The 18,143-nt window shown below is 45.0% G+C and overlaps 1 protein-coding gene across 16 annotated transcripts in view; it reads left to right on the forward strand.

Moving 5' to 3' along the window:
* Nucleotides 1-18,143, forward strand: part of caska (calcium/calmodulin-dependent serine protein kinase a) — a 740,678-nt gene that overhangs the window by 564,509 nt on the left and 158,026 nt on the right. For all 16 annotated transcript variants that reach the window (XM_038802093.1, XM_038802098.1, XM_038802088.1 and 13 more), the window contains one exon: nucleotides 17,024-17,101. In XM_038802093.1, the coding sequence (XP_038658021.1) occupies nucleotides 17,024-17,101 (78 nt within the window). The remainder of the gene's footprint in view (nucleotides 1-17,023; nucleotides 17,102-18,143) is intronic.

Consider the following 18,143-nt stretch of genomic DNA (forward strand, 5'->3'; position numbering starts at 1 on the left):
TTTAGTTTTGGGAAGCTGGTACAGATGTAACCAAAGAGAAAATTCTGGAAAATATCAGCAGGTCTGGCAGCATCTGTAGGGAGAGAAAAAAAGCTAACGTTTCGAGTCCAGGTGACCCTTTGTCAAAGCTAAAAGACGTAATATGGTACTAAATCACTTCTGGAGTTGTTTCTGCTTTTCTGTGCCATAAGAAGGTCTCTGATGCTGTTAGGAATATGGGACGGTCACGATTAATAGTGAACTTGAGTTAAAAATACAATAACAGACAAGTAACAAGACTCACAGGCATCTAGAGAAATAATGAGATGCAATTTGCCCAATAACAAGATTAGCGGGAGTCTCAAGACATTGAGGTACAAATGGCCATTTCAGAAACATTGGGTTGGATTCTCCGCCTTGTGACGCCAGAAACATGAATTGCGATTTGGCGGAGAATTGAGCGTCCGGGAAAAATCGAGGTTTGCACCCGGTGTTGATTCAGGTGCCATGCTCTGGTACCCCCTGCCGGCTGAAATAAAGTTTGCACAGCGCAACAATGAGGCATGCAAAAGCAGCATTTGTATGCATTCAAAGGTGATAGCGGTTTGGACACTTCATGCTGTGCCCTTCTGCTATGCTCCCCACCCCACCCCACCCCCCTCTCAGGCGGAGGTCTCACAGGAACACGTTGCAACAAATATTTACAAATGGCGACTGGGCACCATAGTGGAGGGGGAGCAGGAGGCTAAAAAAACACTGAAAACCCATTGAAAGTTGTTTGCTGGGTGAAGGCTGCCCAGGCCAGAAGCAGCAGGATTGACTTGGTGTCGAGTCCGTGGACTTGGGATGTCTCCCTTGTGATTGGGGTGGCCTGGCTTAGACTGCCATTACAGCAGTCTGTCTTTTAAACACACCCCTTTGCTGCTTCTTCCAGGCTCCTGGCTGCTCACACTGCTGAGTGCTGACTGTGTACTTTAAATGCTCAGAAGGCCTTGAGTCATCTGGGAGTCTACCTGGCCGTCCCTCTGTACAGCCTCATACCCCAGCTGTATCATCAAGGGGATGAATGTGGCCAAACTCAATCAGAGGCCTACCATATGTTGGCACTCCTCAGAAGTGCTGGCCCACTGCAGAACTCACCCCACCCAGAGAACATCACTACCGTGGGCTTTGGGTTCTCTGCTCTACTCATGACAGAGGCCTCACTAGAGACCCCCAACCTTCCGGATCACAAGTTGTCTCCTGGTTAGGCTGGCAGCACTGACTGCCTCTGCCACCACCTCCCAGATGCAGTTCAGGAGGGCGGACCTGAGTCTGCGGTCCACCCTGTGGAAGAGGGTGTCCCTCCACTCCTCACTGACATGGAGCTGCGGGGTCATCTCGGACTCCCGACCTCAGCGAGGGCACATCTACTGTGAGCTATCTTCGTGACGGCAATGATTTTGTGGTAAGTGGAGCGCTTAAAAACAGCTTCAGCTGCCAGGTTCTTAGCGCTAACTCTGGCCTCAACGGTTAGAACACCAGCTGGGCTGGGAATTGCTCTGAATTCACGCTGACAGAGTGCTGGTCTATTTGCATGTCCTGACGTGCTTCTGAATAGCACCCCCAACAGGAACACAAACCACATGCAATTGAGACAAAACAGTATAACTGCCAGCACCCTCATTGGGGAATCAGGCTAGTTCTCCATTCAACAGTCAGGCCAGTTCCATCTGGAATCCGAGCCAGTGATGCCTGTTCCATCCAACATTTAGAGCCATCACAGATTGCAGATATTCTCCTCTAAAATATGCAGTTTTGTGTCTTCATTAAATCAGAAAGAGTTGTTTTCCAAGACTTGGTCACCTAACGGCATTGTATGGTAACTATTAATTGCATTTGACCTATAGAGCTACGAAAATTGGATTTTACTTGTGAAAAGGGGTGTCTCAGGGACTTCAGGGAACGTTGGTATATTTTGAGAACAAAACCTAACTTCAGAAAAAAGTGTGTTTAGTTATTCATGTAGTTAAGTGTCATCGTGTATACTAGCCTTTTGTTTTGTGTTTTTTTTCTTTTACTTTTATAAATGTTCTTTATTAATTGTTAACACAATGACTGGTCTGGTTCCTCGCTGGATTGTACATTGTTCCTTATATATTCCAAACAAAAATACATCATTAAGAACCATTGTTTCAAGTTATCCTTCGGGGTTTTGAGACACCCCTGCAGTGGCTCTTAATCATGCTTTGAGGTTATTTCCTAGTGAATTTAAATGATACAATTTGGATGAGAAAAACCACTGTCATTTCTTCCTTGCTTCTGTGGGACATTTTCTGGAAGGAGGGATATCTTCAGTACTTTGAAATTAGGCATCAGACCTAGTCAGGATTCATACGTGGCTTTTGGTGAAATGCCTCAAATCAAAAGTAGATTGCTGGTTTGTATATTTAAAGCCCAAGTTAGGTAATCAAGTGAGTTTCTTTTAAGTTTGAATTAGAGTAATTAGTTGAAAACCTATAATACTTTCATGGTTTCCCACAAAGTTCCTTGGTGGGATCAGGACTTGCTGGTGTAACAAGGTTCACAGAAGCCAATGCTATCTCTAGAACATAAGTCATAATGAGCCATTGCATTCGGGAAAGATGGTGTAAAAGGAGAAAATGGGAATATTATTTCAAAGAAAAGTAACTCAGTGATGGAGTACCCTCCTTTGTAACAAGCCGCTGTGTTTAACCTATTATTAACAGTTGCTGCCAGTAATGGTTTTTATTAGTTCCAGCTCTTTACTCTAGAACTGAGTTCAGCTTGAAAGGATTCAGACACGAATGAGGTATCTAAGAGATTTAATCCTGTATGGGACAGCAGTTTATGTAAAATCTAAATTCATGTAATTGTTTTGCTTTTATAGCAGGTCAGAGTGTCTGTGATTCAATATTAGGAAATGGTGCGATGGGTTTGAGGGAGTAGAAATGAATTAGAGATGTGGTGAGTGATGGGAGGAGAAGGGGAAAAGGACAGGTGAGGGGTGAAGTGGCACGGTAGCACAGTTCTTAGAACTGTTGCTTCACAGCGCCAGGGCCCGGCTTGGTCACTGTCTGTGCGAAGTCTGCACTTTCCCCTCATGTCTGCATAGATTTCCTCTGGGTGCTCCGGTTTCCTCCACAAAATCCCAAAAGACGTGCTGTTTGGTAATTTGGACACTGAATTCTCCCTCAGTGTATCCGAACAGGCGCTGGAATGCGGCGACTGGGGGATTTTCACAGTAACTTCATTGCAGTATCAATGTAAGCCTACTTGTGACAATAATAAAGATTATTATTATTGAAGCCAAAATAAATTTGATTTGGCAACAACTGAAACATTTAGAATTATTTTGGGTGTGACTTAGTTTGATACATGAAAGAAAAGAAGGGAGAGCAGAACTATATTTTCTGTTTTCATTCATCTTTTGCATCTAAGTCGGGTCCTGACAAGTAATCAGGATAGCATCTAAAATGCAAAAAGTGAAACCTCTAGAGACCAGTGACCAGAAGATGATAAAATTAAAGATTATGGAGCAATCAGTATGGATGGGGACATAAATAATTGACTTAAAAATAAGCTTCAAAGGAATGAGAAGTTAACTTAAATTCAAATTTCAAAAAGCTATTAGTGTGATGAAAAATGTAAAGTTTCTAAACAGATGTGATGCATACCAAGATAAGTTTATATCCAAGAAAAATAAATGTGAGCTAAATAAGCATTCTCCAAAATGGGTGAATAAGCCAATTCAAATGGGAATGTAGAAAAAGCAAACACAAGAATCCCACAGGGAGACGCAAAGCAGGAAACTCTGGGATGAGCATAGGAGTTGACTAAACTCGTTAAAAATGCAGGAAGCATGAAAACGGACCAGTTAATGGATGTTAAATGTGTCTGCCAATCTATAATCATGAAATGCTAACAGCACAGAAAGAGGCCATTCGATTGATTGTATCCTTGCCAACTCTCTGCGCAAACAATCTCACTCCCACGCTTTTTCCACCTACCGCTGCAAATTATTTCTCTTTGACTTATATGGAATGCTATTAAAACCATGTCCTGCTTTTCTGAATTTCCAATTAAAACGAATGGTGTATATCCTAAAGTTTTCCAACATTTTTATCAAATTATACAATATAGGAAACGACATTCAATGGTATTACTTTTAGTTAGGTTTACTGAAATAAACTGACCATTGTTACAGAGTCAGCCCTTGCACAGCAGCACAGTGATACTTCAAATTGGTTTAACAGGTTTGCTTAACAGACAAAGGCTGAAGGTTAACAAGACATAGCATCATAAAAGAAATCAATATGCTGTTTAAAAACACAATACTGTGATTGGAAAAACTAAACAAATGTGAAAGATCAAAATTTTAGTGTTGTATGGGAATGGGTGCAGAATTATGCCCTTAATGATGTCTTGATAATATTAATCATGACAGCTGCAGTAACTTTCTGTGAATTACTACTATATGAAATCATTAGCTTTCCTCACAAATACTTAACAATAACTACTGGATTCTGGCTGTAAAGGTAAAGTATAGCAAAATAAGACCATAGGAAACAGGAACAGAGTATGCCTTTCAGCCTCTTCAGCCTGATCCTATTCAATAGGATCATGGCTGATCTGGCATTTTCCACATCCACTTTCCTCCCCTTTCCCCATAACACTTGATTCCCTTTCTGATCAAGATTCTATCTATTTTCATCCTTAAAAATTGACACAGGGGGCTGGATTCTCCAAAAATGGGGCTATGTCCTCATGCCAGTGTACAAACGCTGTGATACGGGGCCCCACACTTCTGGTCGGGAGTCTGCGCATGGCGGTGGTGTGCAGCGGCTGCGTGATGGCGGACTCAGACAGTCATCCAAAATGTAGCCCCCCCCCCCCCCCCCCCCCCTTGAGATCAAGCGTGCCCACGGATCTGTGCCACCTGATTGCTCCCCTGGCCGTCCATGAGATTATTATTCTAGGTGCGAAGCACAAAGGGCATGTTTTACGAATATGGAGAGAAGGCCAGTCATTTTATGGCCCAACAGCTTAAACGGAAGGTGGTCTCCTGGGACATTAAACAGATGCATAATTCAAGCGGTAACTTTGTTTCCACCGCTCCTCAGGTTAATGCGGCTTTTGAATCATTCTGTTGTGATCTTCATGGATCAGAACTTCTGGAAGATGGATTGGCCGTGTCTGACTTTGTGAAGCAGCAGTGCTGACCACTGTGCTGCCGTCCACTTTACCACGGCAGTGGAAGGTGTAGACAGAGTCAATGGATGGGAAGCAGGTTTGCGTGAATGACTGGGCTGTGTTCATGACTCTGTAGTTTCTTACGTCTTGGGCTGAGATGCAGCCAGATGGGATGCTTTCTCTGGTATATCTGTAAAAATTGCTGAGAGTCGATGTGGACATGCCAAATTTCCTTCGTTTTCTGAGGAAATATAGAACAAAGAACAATACAGCACAGGAACAAGCCCTTTGGCCCTGCAAGTCTGCGCTGATCATGTGTCCTATCTAGACCAACCACTTGTATCCTTCTATACCCCATCTGTTCACTTGTCTATCCATATTAGTCTTAAAAGTCGCTAACATATCTGCCTCAAGTACCTTACTTGGCAATGCATTCCAGGCCACCACCACCCTCTGTGTAAAAAAACTTTGCCCATGCGTCTCCACTGAAGCTATCCCCACCTCACCTTGAACTTGTGTCCCCGTGTAATTGTCATTTCCGCCCTGGGAAAAAGCCTTCAATTGTTCACCCTATCTATATTCCTCATAATTCTATCAACTTCTATCAGGTCACCCCTCAGCCTCCATCTCTCTAGGAAGAACAATCCCAGTTTATTCAATCTCTCCTCATTGCTAATACCCTCCATACCAGGCAACATCCTGGTAAACCGTTTCTGTACTCTCTCCAAAGCCTCCACATCCTCGTAGTGTGGTGACCTGAATTGGGCACAGTATTCCAAATGTGGCCTAACCAATTTTCTATTTAACTGTAACAGAAGTTGCAAGCTTTATACTCGACACCCTGTCCGATGAAGGCAAGCATGCCATATGCTTTTTTTAACCACCATTTCCACCTGTGCTGCCACGTTTAAGGATCTGTGGACCTGCATGCCCAGATTTCTCTGTGCATCTCCACTCTTGATAGTTCTGACATTTATTTTATATCTCCCACCTGAATTGGATCTACCAAAATGCATCACCTCGCATTTGTCCAGGTTAAATTCTATCAGCCATTTCTCCGCCCAATTTTATCGCCTATCTATATAGTATTCTATATAGATAGGCGATACAGAGAATAGCTGTATTCTCTGACAATCTTCATCACTATCCGCAACTCCTGGCAACTAGGCACTGTTGTGCTTTCTTGGTCGTAGCGTCGACTTGGGTGGACCATGATTGTTGGTGATGTGCACACCTCGGAATTTGAAGCTGTCAACCATCTCCACCTCAACACCATTGATGCAGACAGGGGTGTGTACGATACTTCGCTTCCTGAAGTCCATGACCAGCTCCTTTGTTTTGCTGACATTGAGGGAGAGATTGCTCTTGTTCCACCACACCACTAGGTTCTCTATCTCCCTCCTGTACTCAGACTCATCATTCTTTGAGATCCAACCCACTAGAGTCATGTCATCAGCAAATTTGTAGATGGAGTTGGAGCCAAGTTTCGACACATAGTCGTGTGTGCACGGGGAGTTTGGTAGGAAGCTAAGTACACAGCCTTGCGGGGCCATGGTATTGAGGACTATCGTAGAGGAGATGGTATTGTTTAACTTTCCTGATTGTGGTCAGGAAACTGAGGATTCAATTGCAGAGGGAGGAGCCAAGTCCTAGGTTTTAGAATTTTTGATATGAGCTTGGCTGGGATAAGGGTGTTGTAGACGGTCCTGTAGTCAACGAATAGGAGTCTGATGTAGGAATCTATTTTTGATCGGAATTTCAAGTTGATAGAAAAATGTCTTGAAATTGCACTGGTTGAATTCTTGCTACAATATAATAACAACACAAATGCAGCAAATGTTCATCCACTAATAATCATCAAATGTAATTTCAAAGCCTTTTCCTTTTAACCAAAACTTAATTTGAAAATTCAGTGATTTGTTAATCAATGTTGAAAAATGAAATTTGGGCAAGGGTAAATTTCTATCCCTTTCAATTATTCTGTACTTAAAAGCGGCAGAGAGGGCAGCATGGTGGCACAGTGAGTTAGCCCTGCTGCCTCACGGCGCCGTGGTCCCAGGTTTGATCCCGGCTCTGGGTCACTGTCCGTGTGGAGTTTGCCCATTCTCCCCATGTTTGCGTGGGTTTCGCCCCCAAAACCCAAAAGATGTGCAGGCGAGGTGGATTGGCCATGCTAAAATTGCCACTTAATTGGAAAAAATGAATTGTGTACTCTAAACTTATATTTAAAAAAAGAAGAAAAAAAGCAGCAGCAGAGATAGTACTGATTTTGTAGCTCACGGAGCAGCATTAAACTTTATCCCTACAGATTTATAAAGTCATATATTGTAAAATAGCCAATACCATTGAAACAATTCGTTTTTTTTTATTTTTTTATTTTTTATAAATTTAGAGTACCCAATTATTTTTTCTAATTAAGGGGCAATTTAGCATGGCCAATCCACCTACTCTGCACATTTTTGAGTTGTGGGGGCGAAACCCACGCAGACACGGGGAGAATGTGCAAACTCCACACGGACAGTGACCCAGAGCCGGGATTCAAACCTGGGACCTCAGCGCCGTGAGGCAGCTGTGCTAACCACTAGGCCACCGTGCTGCCCTTGAAACAATTAGTTGAAGCTTAAATCCAGATCCCTGCTAAGTTTGTTACATTCTCAAAAGTTTCATTAAATTATCTAGCCCTCCTCGTGGAATTGTAATTCCTGTCATTTTTTGAAATAGTTTTTACTCCTGCAGAATAATATAGTTTATGTCCAGTTTTGATGATTCATTTAATTAGTGAAGGTGCTGTGAGTGGAATAACGTGGGTATATGGACAGTTAAAATGCAGTGCGTGAAATACCCATTCTGTACTCGTTTTTTAAAAACCGAATTTTTCAGGCTTTTGAGGAATCCCACCTAAGTCAGGCTGGTGTTGAGTACATTTATGCCAATAGAGACCTATTACGTCATGCCAAGTAGTAATGTATGAGGTTTGATTTTATTTCAAACTTTATAAAATAAGATTTTAAAATAGTTCGAGAACAAAACATGCTTTAGAGTTGACTCTTTCCGTGGTTCTTAGGAGTGGATAATGGAAGGTTACACAAGTGTATAGCCTTAAAGAAAATAATTGAATGATGTCAAGCACAATGGAGGTCCTGTGAGATCCAGCCATGGTTTATTTTTCTGGACCTCACAGAATCTCCTTGCATCTCGCTTATACTGCAGTACAACAGATTTGTTCAATGTGTTTTCTATAATTCAAGACTTTTTTTTCCCCCTGGAGTCCAATCCATAATTATACTCCAGGCTGTTTGAGATTCCTGATACCAGGCCTTCCACCTACATCGTTTAATTATAATAATAATAATTTTTATTAGTGTCACAAGTAGGCTTACATTAACACTGCAATGAAGTTACTGTGAAAATCCCCGAGTCACCACACTCCGATGCCTGTTCGGGTATACCGAGGAAGAATTCAGAATGTCCAATTCACGTAACACACGTCTTTCAGGACATGTTGGAGGAAACCAGAGCACGTGGAGGAAACCCATGCAGACTTCACACAGACAGTCATCCAAGCCGGGAATTGAACCCAGGTCCCTCGAGCTGTGAAGCAACAGTGCTAACCACTGCACAACTGTGCCACCCACTGACAATGCCTGACCGATTATATGCATGCTGTTTATTCTTCTCTGCAGAGAAGCACTCTGCTCAATTGCAGCATATATTATTCAACATCTGCCACTCCACTGATTATTTAAGTTAATTTTCCATGGCTGGTGCAATAGCATGATCCAGTTATGTCGGAACTTAGCACCTTAAATCTAGGTTCCCATAGATAGTGTTGCTGGCGTATATGTGGTCACTAGTAAGTTCATATGAAGGTGGACATTGTTGTAATAGTAGAGGGGTATCTCTCAAAACTCTTATTACCAATAGAGAAAATTAAAGCAAAGGAAGGCAGTTTTAAAAGACTGTTGTCAGCAAGTATTATAGTACAGAAGGAGGCCATTCGGCCCATTGAGTCTACACCGGCCCTTGAAAGAGCACCCTACTTAAGCTCACACCTCCACCCTATCCCCATAACCCAGTAACCCCACCTGACCTTTGGACAATATGAGGCAATTTAGCATGGCCAATTCACCTAACCTGCACATCTTTGGACTGTAGGAGGAAACCGGAGCGCACACAGGGAGAACGTGCAGACTCCACACAGACAGTGACCCAAGCCGGGAATCGAACGAGGGTTCCTGGCACTGTGAAGCAACAGTGCTAACCACTGTGCTACCAGGCCGCTCGCGATTCATACCATATACTATTTGAATTATATATCATTCATTGCCTCTTCTCAAGTCAAAGAAGTGCTTGTTTCAGAAGAAAAAAATCCACCTATTTGAAATAGTAAAATATAATCTGGATTTGTATCATTGCACCTGCTTAATAGAGATTTCTCTAGTTTTTATGGAAGATTTAATTTCATAAAATATAAATAAATCAATCTGTTTCCACTTGTAGTGGCTATTCAAAGAATCACAGTGCAAATCTTTTATAATTCCTGCTGTTACAATCCTGTTAGGGACTGTTAGCGTTTTAAGAAATCCGAACACCCAGCTATTAACCAACAGATCTATGCCACGAGATTTCATGTTTTTTAACAACAAATCTTATTGTATATATGAAAAGAAATTAAAGAAACATGCACCACAGGCTTAACACTATAGCTTATGGAGACTTTCTATGAACTCACATCTGCCTTTTACTTCTCTCAAGAGTTCACTTATGTAACTAAATTTTTGAGGTTCATTCACATTTTCTGGGGCCAACTCAGAAGTTATATGAAAATGAAGCTGAGGGTAACCTACAATTCGAGGGACTTCTACTTCGAGACTGCGGAGGTGGCGGAAGTGTTCATGAAGGCCGAAAAATTGGGACTGAAATGAGAGATGGGACTGAGATTGGGACTTGGGCTGAGGGGATGAGGATTGTGCCTAGCCTTTATCTCTCGGTTTGTGTTGTTTCTTGTTCTCTTTATGAGGGGACAGCTGTGTTTTTGGTTTGGTTGAATGGGGGAGAGTAGTTTACCTTTGTTATAGTTGGTTACAATTATATTGGCTTTGGAGTTATGGTGGTTTTCTGGGGCGCGGCTTCTGCACTAGTTTTGTTTCAGTGTCTTTATTTTAGGACCTGGGTCGTGGGGATAGTGATTGGGAGGGGGTCCTGGGCAGGGGCCTCCACACTAGCAAGCGAAGGTTGGCTAGTGAACGGGAGTGTGGTGGGGGGAGGGGCCGCAGTCATTGGAACCTGGTTGAACTGGTTTCGATGGGCCTGGGAGATGTCAACGGTGGGGAGATGGAATTGATACAGGGAGAGGTATCTTCAAGAGGAAGTGGATGGGGGGGGGGGGTTCTGGGAGGGGGAGGGGTTCGATAGTAACAAGGGGATGGAGCGGGTCAGGCCCATGGGGCAGGGCCCAGGGCTATGATGATGGTGGACAGGAGAGGCAGAGGGAGGTGAGAGACATCCGGTCACAATACTGACGTTGAAAGTGAAGGGGTTAGAGGGTCCGGTGAAGAGATCGAGGGCTTTTACACACTTAAAGAGCTTAACGTGGCAGCGCGGTGGCGCAGTGGTTAGCATTGCGGCCTCACGGCGCTGAGGTCTCAGGTTCAATCCCGGCTCTGGGTCACTGTCCGATCCCCCACAACCCAAAGATGTGCAGGGTACGTGGATTGGCCATGCTAAATTGTCCCTTAACTGGAAAAATTGAATTGGGTACTCTAAATTTCTTGTAAAAATCAATATTTAATTAAAGAGCTTAACGTGGCGATGTTGTAGGAGACCCATCTGAGGGTGAAGGATTATGTGAGGTTTAGGAAGGGCTGGGTGAGTCGGGTTTTCCACACAGGGTTAGATAGCAGGGCTTGGGGGATAGTGCTATTGGTAGGCAAGAGAGTGAATTTGCAGATAGAGAAGGTGGTGGCGGACCGGGGGAGCAGGTATATGATAGTAACGGGGGTGCTAGAGGGGAGGGTTGGTGGCAGTGGTGAGTGTATATGGCCCCAACTAGGATGATGCAGGGTTTGTGAATAAGTTGCTGGGTGCCATCCCAAATTTGGACACCCACCCAGGAGTTGACAGTTGGGGGTGGGATTGGAATATGGTGCGGGAACTGGTGGACAGGTCTCAATGGCTCTTGCTGACCCTGTCGGGTGAAGGCAAAGGCGCTGGCTGGGCTTATGAGGGAGAAGGGAGGAGTGGACCCTTGTAGGTTACCAAGGAATATTCTTTTTTTTCTCCCCGGTACACAAGGTGTAAACAAGGATAGACTTTTTCTTGGTGTGGAAGGTGTTATTGGTTGGGGTTAGGAGGTCGGAGCACTCAGCAATTGCAATTTCTGACCATACTCCGCATTGGTTGGATGTGGTTTAGGAGAAGGGGATTGCCCAGAGGCGGGGGTGGAGAGTGGACGTGGGGTTGCTCGCGGATTGGAGCTTTTGTGATGAGATCAGGAAGGTGATCGAGGAATATGTGGGGTTTAATTGCACGGGGGAGGTTTCGTAGTCGGTGGTTTGGGAAGCTCTAAAAACAGGGTGAGGGGGAGGTGATTTTGTTCAAAGCTAAGGTGGATAAAGAGGAGAAAGAGGAGCGGCAAAATCTGATGGAGAGATTCTGGAGGTGGGTGGGACATAAGCAGGAGACCCGGGCCCGGGTCTCTTGGCCAAGACAAAGGAATTGCAGGTGAGGTTCGACCAGCTGTCTGCAGGGAAAGCGATGCGTCAATTGAGGAGGGTGAGGGGGAGAAGGCAGGGCACATGCTGGCAGGCCAGCTTCGGAGGGAGGCAGCGGCAAGGGTTCAGGTACAGGACAATATGGGGAAGATGGTGGTGGCCCCAGAGCAGATCAATAAAGGAGGAGTTTTATAAGGATCTATAAAGGTCGGAGCCACCTTTTATAGGTGGAGGAGGAGTGGGGGATGAGGGAGTTCCTGGACAGTTTGCAGTAGCGGAGGCTAGGTGAGAAGGATGGAGCAGCCTTGGAGGGGCGGGTGGGGGAGGAGGAGGCAATTGCGAAGATGCAGGCAGGGAAGGCGATGAGACCTGACAGGTTTCCAGTTGAATTCTATAAGAAATTTAAGGATAAGTTGGCACAGCTGATGGTGGAAATGTTTGAGGATGCAATAGGCAGGGTGTCTTGCCGCAAGTGATGGGGCAAGCTTCGGTTTTGTTACTGCTAAAGAAGGATACGGATCCAGTGGAGTGTGGGTCGTATATGCTCATATCTCTACTGAGTGGAGATGCCAAGATATTGGCAAAGGTGCTGGCATCAAGGTTGGATGGATATCTTCCAACGGTGATTGGGTGGATCAGACCGGGTTTGTGAAGGGAAGGCAGCTCTTTTCGAACATGAGGAGGCTGTTGAATGTAATCCTGTTTCCGGCAGAGGAAAAGGAAATGGAGGGTGGCGGTGGCACTGGATGCAGAGAAGGCCTTTGGGGGATGAGGGAGTTCCTGGACAGTTTGCAGTAGCGGAGGCTAGGTGAGAAGGATGGAGCAGCCTTGGAGGGGCGGGTGGGGGAGGAGGAGGCAATTGCGAAGATGCAGGCAGGGAAGGCGATGAGACCTGACAGGTTTCCAGTTGAATTCTATAAGAAATTTAAGGATAAGTTGGCACAGCTGATGGTGGAAATGTTTGAGGATGCAATAGGCAGGGTGTCTTGCCGCAAGTGATGGGGCAAGCTTCGGTTTTGTTACTGCTAAAGAAGGATACGGATCCAGTGGAGTGTGGGTCGTATATGCTCATATCTCTACTGAGTGGAGATGCCAAGATATTGGCAAAGGTGCTGGCATCAAGGTTGGATGGATATCTTCCAACGGTGATTGGGTGGATCAGACCGGGTTTGTGAAGGGAAGGCAGCTGTTTTCGAACATGAGGAGGCTGTTGAATGTAATCCTGTTTCCGGCAGAGGAAAAGGAAATGGAGGGTGGCGGTGGCACTGGATGCAGAGAAGGCCTTTGGTCGAGTAGAGTGGGGTTACTTGATGGTGGTATTGGAGAGATTTGAAATTGGGCCCAGGTTTGTATAATGAACTGATGAGTGTTTCCACTAGCAGCATGAACCCGGGACACTTTGCAATGCACCAGGGTAGGAGACAGAGATGCCCTATGTTTGCATTGGCTATAGAACCCTTGGCCATTGCGCTAAGGAGCTCGGGGTTGTAGAAGGCGATAGTAAGGGGGATGATGGAACATGGGTGTTCTTGTACGTCGATGATCTGCTATTGTATATCTCGGAACCGAGCACGTCGGTGGGGAGCATAATGGAGCTGCACCAGAGATTCGGGACGATCTCGGGTATAAATTAAATTTAGGCAAGAGCGAGTATTTTATGGTCTCCCCACTGGGGGTGGGGGTGAAAGGGCTGCCGTTTCATTTGGCGGCAACCCACTTTGTGTACTTGGGGTGCAGGTGCCCGGGGATTGGGGAGGGCTCCGAAAATATGTTTACTAGTTTGGTGGGGAGGGTGAAGGTTGGTTTATCGCCGGCAGCACGGTGGCGCAGTGGGTTAGCCCTGTTGCCTCACGGCGCTGAGGTCCCAGGTTCGATCCCGGCTCTGGGTCACTGTCCGTGTGGAGTTCACACATTCTCCCCGTATTTGCGTGGGTTTCACCCCCACAACCCAAAGATGTGCAGGGTAGGTGAATTGGCCACTCTAAATTGCCCCTTAATTGGAAAAAATGAATTGAGTACACTAAATTTAAAAAAAAAAAATTAAAAAAAAAAAAAAAGGTTGGTTTATCGCTGGTGGGCCAGGTGCAGGCAGTTAAAATGAATGTGTTGTCGCGAATCTTGTTTCTTTTTCCAGTGCCTGCTGGTCTTTTTATCAAAGTCTTTCTTCAGGGGGGTGGACAAGTTGATCATCTACTTCATCTGTGGGGCAGTAGTGGCCAGCATTAGGAGGGTAGTCCTGCAGAGACGATGACAAGCAGGGGGGGTTAGGCTTCCAAAACTTGCTTTACAATTATTGGGCGCCAAATACGGAGAGGGTGTGGGACTGGAGCAAGGAGGGGAGGCCCTTTGGTTTAGATGGAGGGGAGCTTGTGCAGGGGGTCAGGATTGCAGGCGCTGGCAACGGCACTGCTTCCAATGGCTCCAGGAAAGTACTCGATGAGTCCGGTGGTATTGGCCACATTGAAGATTTGGAGACAGTTCAGGCAACATTTTAAACTGGGGGCCGGTTCAGGGGGGATGCAGATTAGGGGGAATCATGTGTTCGAGCCGGAGAGGATGGATGCAAGGTTTTGAAGATGAGAGGGGGAATCAAGGAAATGAAGGATTTGTTCCTTGGGGGACGATTCACGAGCCTGGAGGAATTGGGAGAGAAGTATGGATTGGCGGAGGGGGAAGGGTTATCTGTAGGTTTCGGGATTTTGCAAGAAAGGTTTTCCCGACCTTCCCAATAGCGCCGGCTGGAGACGGTGCTGTCAGCAGGAAGGCTGGAGAAGTACGTTGTTTTGCTGATCTACGGGAGGATCCTGGAGGAGGACAGGACAGGGTGTCAATGGATGGGATTAAGGCAAAGTGAGAGGAGTTGGAGGGGTGATAGAAGAGGGATTGTGGTGCAAGGTGCTGCGGAGGATGAATACATCGACTTTGTGTGTGAAGTTGGGGCTGATGCAGCTGAAAGCTTGGGGCTCACCTCACAAAATCAAAGATGAACCTGCCGTTCGAGGGGGTGGAGGGTGTCTGTGAGCGATGTGGGAGGGGCCCCATGAACCATCTCCATATGTTTTGGTGCTGCCCAAAGCTGCAAAGGTTTTGCAGGACAATATTTAGCACAATCTCAGGGGTCTTCCATATAGATATGGAGCCCGGTCCCGTAAAAACCATATTCGGGTGTCGGACCGGCCCGAGTCGCAGGCGGGAGCAGGAGCGGATGCTTTAACCTTCGCCTTGCTGATCGCTCATAGGCGATTCCTGTTGGGGTGGAAGTTAGTCCCTCCACCCTGTGCGGGGAGACCTGCTGGAGTTTTTGACCCTGGAAAAAGTGGTTTGAGGTGGCCGGGGGTGGCAAAGAAGGAGGGGTTCTACAGTTGTTGGGGTTTGTTCATTATGCACTTTCGGGAGTTGGTTACTGTTGACTGTTGAGGGAGGGGGTGGGGTGGGGGGCCTCTTGGGTTTGGGTAGGATTCTTTTTTATATTGTTGTGGTTGTTCTTGTTTTTCTTTTGTCTGGTGAAAATGGTGAAAATTTGTCAAAGAAAAGTATATTTTTTAAAACTCTCACAACTCTGGATTCTGCAGCTCCAGCGTGGTCCTCGCTGCGACTCCTACACAGTGGCTTAAAACATCAGGAAACATCCTTGGTTACTAATAGCTCACTGTTCTCGTTTCCAACTGCAACCAAGTTCATTACTTCCAGAGCTTCAACTGCAACAAGTTTAACTGCTTTTTACTGAGGTTTATTGCAAATTTCTTCCTTTGGCTTCTACTTAAATAATTCTCCAACTCATTTTCCCCTTACTAACTTTGTCTTGTACTGAATACCAGGTCCCAATCACAGGCTGTATCATGAACAGTAGAGTTTCTGTACTTCAAATCTAGATCTATCAACTTTCAAGCAGCTACAAGTTACCCAAGACCCAAAACTGACAGTCTGTTAGCTGGATTTCCAAACATCATCCAGTCTTCCCTGCTGGTTTAGCCCTAACTGAAGTTAAACTCCCAACACACAGAATCTCACTAAGAGCCGCCCATCTCCATGGCAATTTGACAGACGTAGATTCATCGATGTTTAAACCACACAAGGAGGCTATTCGGCCCATCGTGTCCATGCCGGTCAACAAAGAACTGACCATGCTCATCCCATTTTCCAGCACTTGGCCTATAGACCTGCAGCACAAGTGAATATCTCAATACTTCTTAAATGTTACAAGAGTGTGTGACTCAACTACCCTTTCAGGCAGTGAGTCCTAACTCTCAATGCCCTCTGAGTGAAGACTTCTCCTCAACTCCCCTCTTAGCTTTCTACTTCTTAACTTAAACCTATGCCCCTGGTTATGACCCCTCTACTACTGGAAAAAGTGCCTTCCTATCCACCCTATCTATGCCCCCTCAAAGTCTTATACACCTCTATCAGGTTCCCTATCAACATTTGCTGCTCCAAGAAAAACAGCCGCAGTCTATTCAATCCCTCCTCACAGCTCAGACCCTCCAGCCCTGGTAGCATTCTGATAAATCTCCTCTGCGCCCTCTCCAATGCAATCTCATCCTTCCTGTAATGCGGTAACCAGAACTTCATGCAGTTTCTCCAGTTGTGGCCAAACCAGTGTTCTTCCATTCCAGCCTGACCTCCTTGCTCTTGTAGTCTGTGCATCGGCGAATAAAGGCAAGTATCCCATATGCCTTCCTAACCACCTGATTTACCTGCCTTGCAACCTTCAGGAATCTGTGGATTTGCACTCCAAGGTCTCTGATTTTCAGCATGTTCCAGGGTCCTACCATTCAGAGTAGAACCCTTTGCCTTGTAGCCGTACCCAAGTGCATAACCTCATATTTTTCCGGGTTGAATTCCATCAAAAATGGTATAAATGTAAATAAAAGCAAATTACTGCAGATGCTGAAACTAAAACAGAAAATACTAGATAATTTCAGCAGGTCTGACAGCGTCTGTGGAGAGAGAAGGGAGCTAATGTTTTGAGTCTGGGTGACTGTCAAAGCTGCTGTAAATGTATATTGTGTATAAATTGAAATGCAGTGAAATGGTTCTAATCTATAACTCAGCAGTTTTTGGAAAGGAAAGCCAACCCAATGATCTGTTTATACCTATTTTTATTTGAATTTTGCTTTTTATTTATTTTTCTCTACTAGTTGTACGACAAGATCAACACAAAGTCATCACCACAGATTAGAAATCCACCAAGTGATGCTGTCCAGAGAGCCAAAGAGGCAAGTTCACTATTTTAGTTATGCTTTGTAATGTTTTGTGCTTTAAAATGATATTTGTATCTTAATCATACTGTGAGCCAGTTGGCTCTTGTCTTAACAGATTATGTTTTTTATATCATTGTCATCTGAACTTTACATTTTGATGAGGGCCAATGCCTAATATGATAGCCCTATGATTAAGCTGTTGGAGACATTATTAAGCAATAACTAATTATTGTATATACTCCCAAGGACTCTGTTGCAGAATCTGCTATATACTGTCTATGACCTTGAATTGGCTATTTTGTGTGTTTTGTTGCAGGTATGTCAGTGTGGGTGTATCTCCAGTCATATCTGATGCACAGGGTATGGTAGCTAGCATATATCTCCAACCAGAATTGGCAACCTTAATAGGTCCAGAAACTTTGTCCCTTAAATATGTATGAAGAAATTAAATGAAAGCTGAAAGTTATACTCGTACATATATAATCAATAATAATAATCTTTATTCGTGTCATAAGTAGGCTTACATTAACACTGCAATTAAGTTACTGTGAAACTCCATATATATAGTATACTACGTATCTTTAACATGGTTAGAAAATAAACACTTGTCAGTGACTGATGGGGAGGCTTATTTCAGACAAGACCATGATTGGGTCAGTGCAATTGGTCACAGTGCCTTAGCTTAGAACATAGAACAGTACAGCACAGAACAGGCCCTTCGGCCCTCGATGTTGTGCCGAGCCATGATCACCCTACTCAAACCCACGTATCCACCCTATACCCCCAACAACCCCCCCCTTAACCTTACTTTTTAGGACACTACGGGCAATTTAGCATGGCCAATCCACCTAACCCGCACATCTTTGGACTGTGGGAGGAAACCGGAGCACCCGGAGGAAACCCACGCACACACGGGGAGGACGTGCAGACTCCGCACAGACAGCGACCCAGCCGGGAATCGAACCTGGGACCCTGGAGCTGTGAAGCATTTATGCTAACCACCATGCTACCGTGCTGCCCCTAGAGAGAGAGAGAAATAATATAACCAGAATAGCCA

Source organism: Scyliorhinus canicula, chromosome 7 (assembly GCF_902713615.1).
Source record: "Scyliorhinus canicula chromosome 7, sScyCan1.1, whole genome shotgun sequence".
In the NCBI taxonomy this organism is placed as follows: domain Eukaryota; kingdom Metazoa; phylum Chordata; class Chondrichthyes; order Carcharhiniformes; family Scyliorhinidae; genus Scyliorhinus; species Scyliorhinus canicula.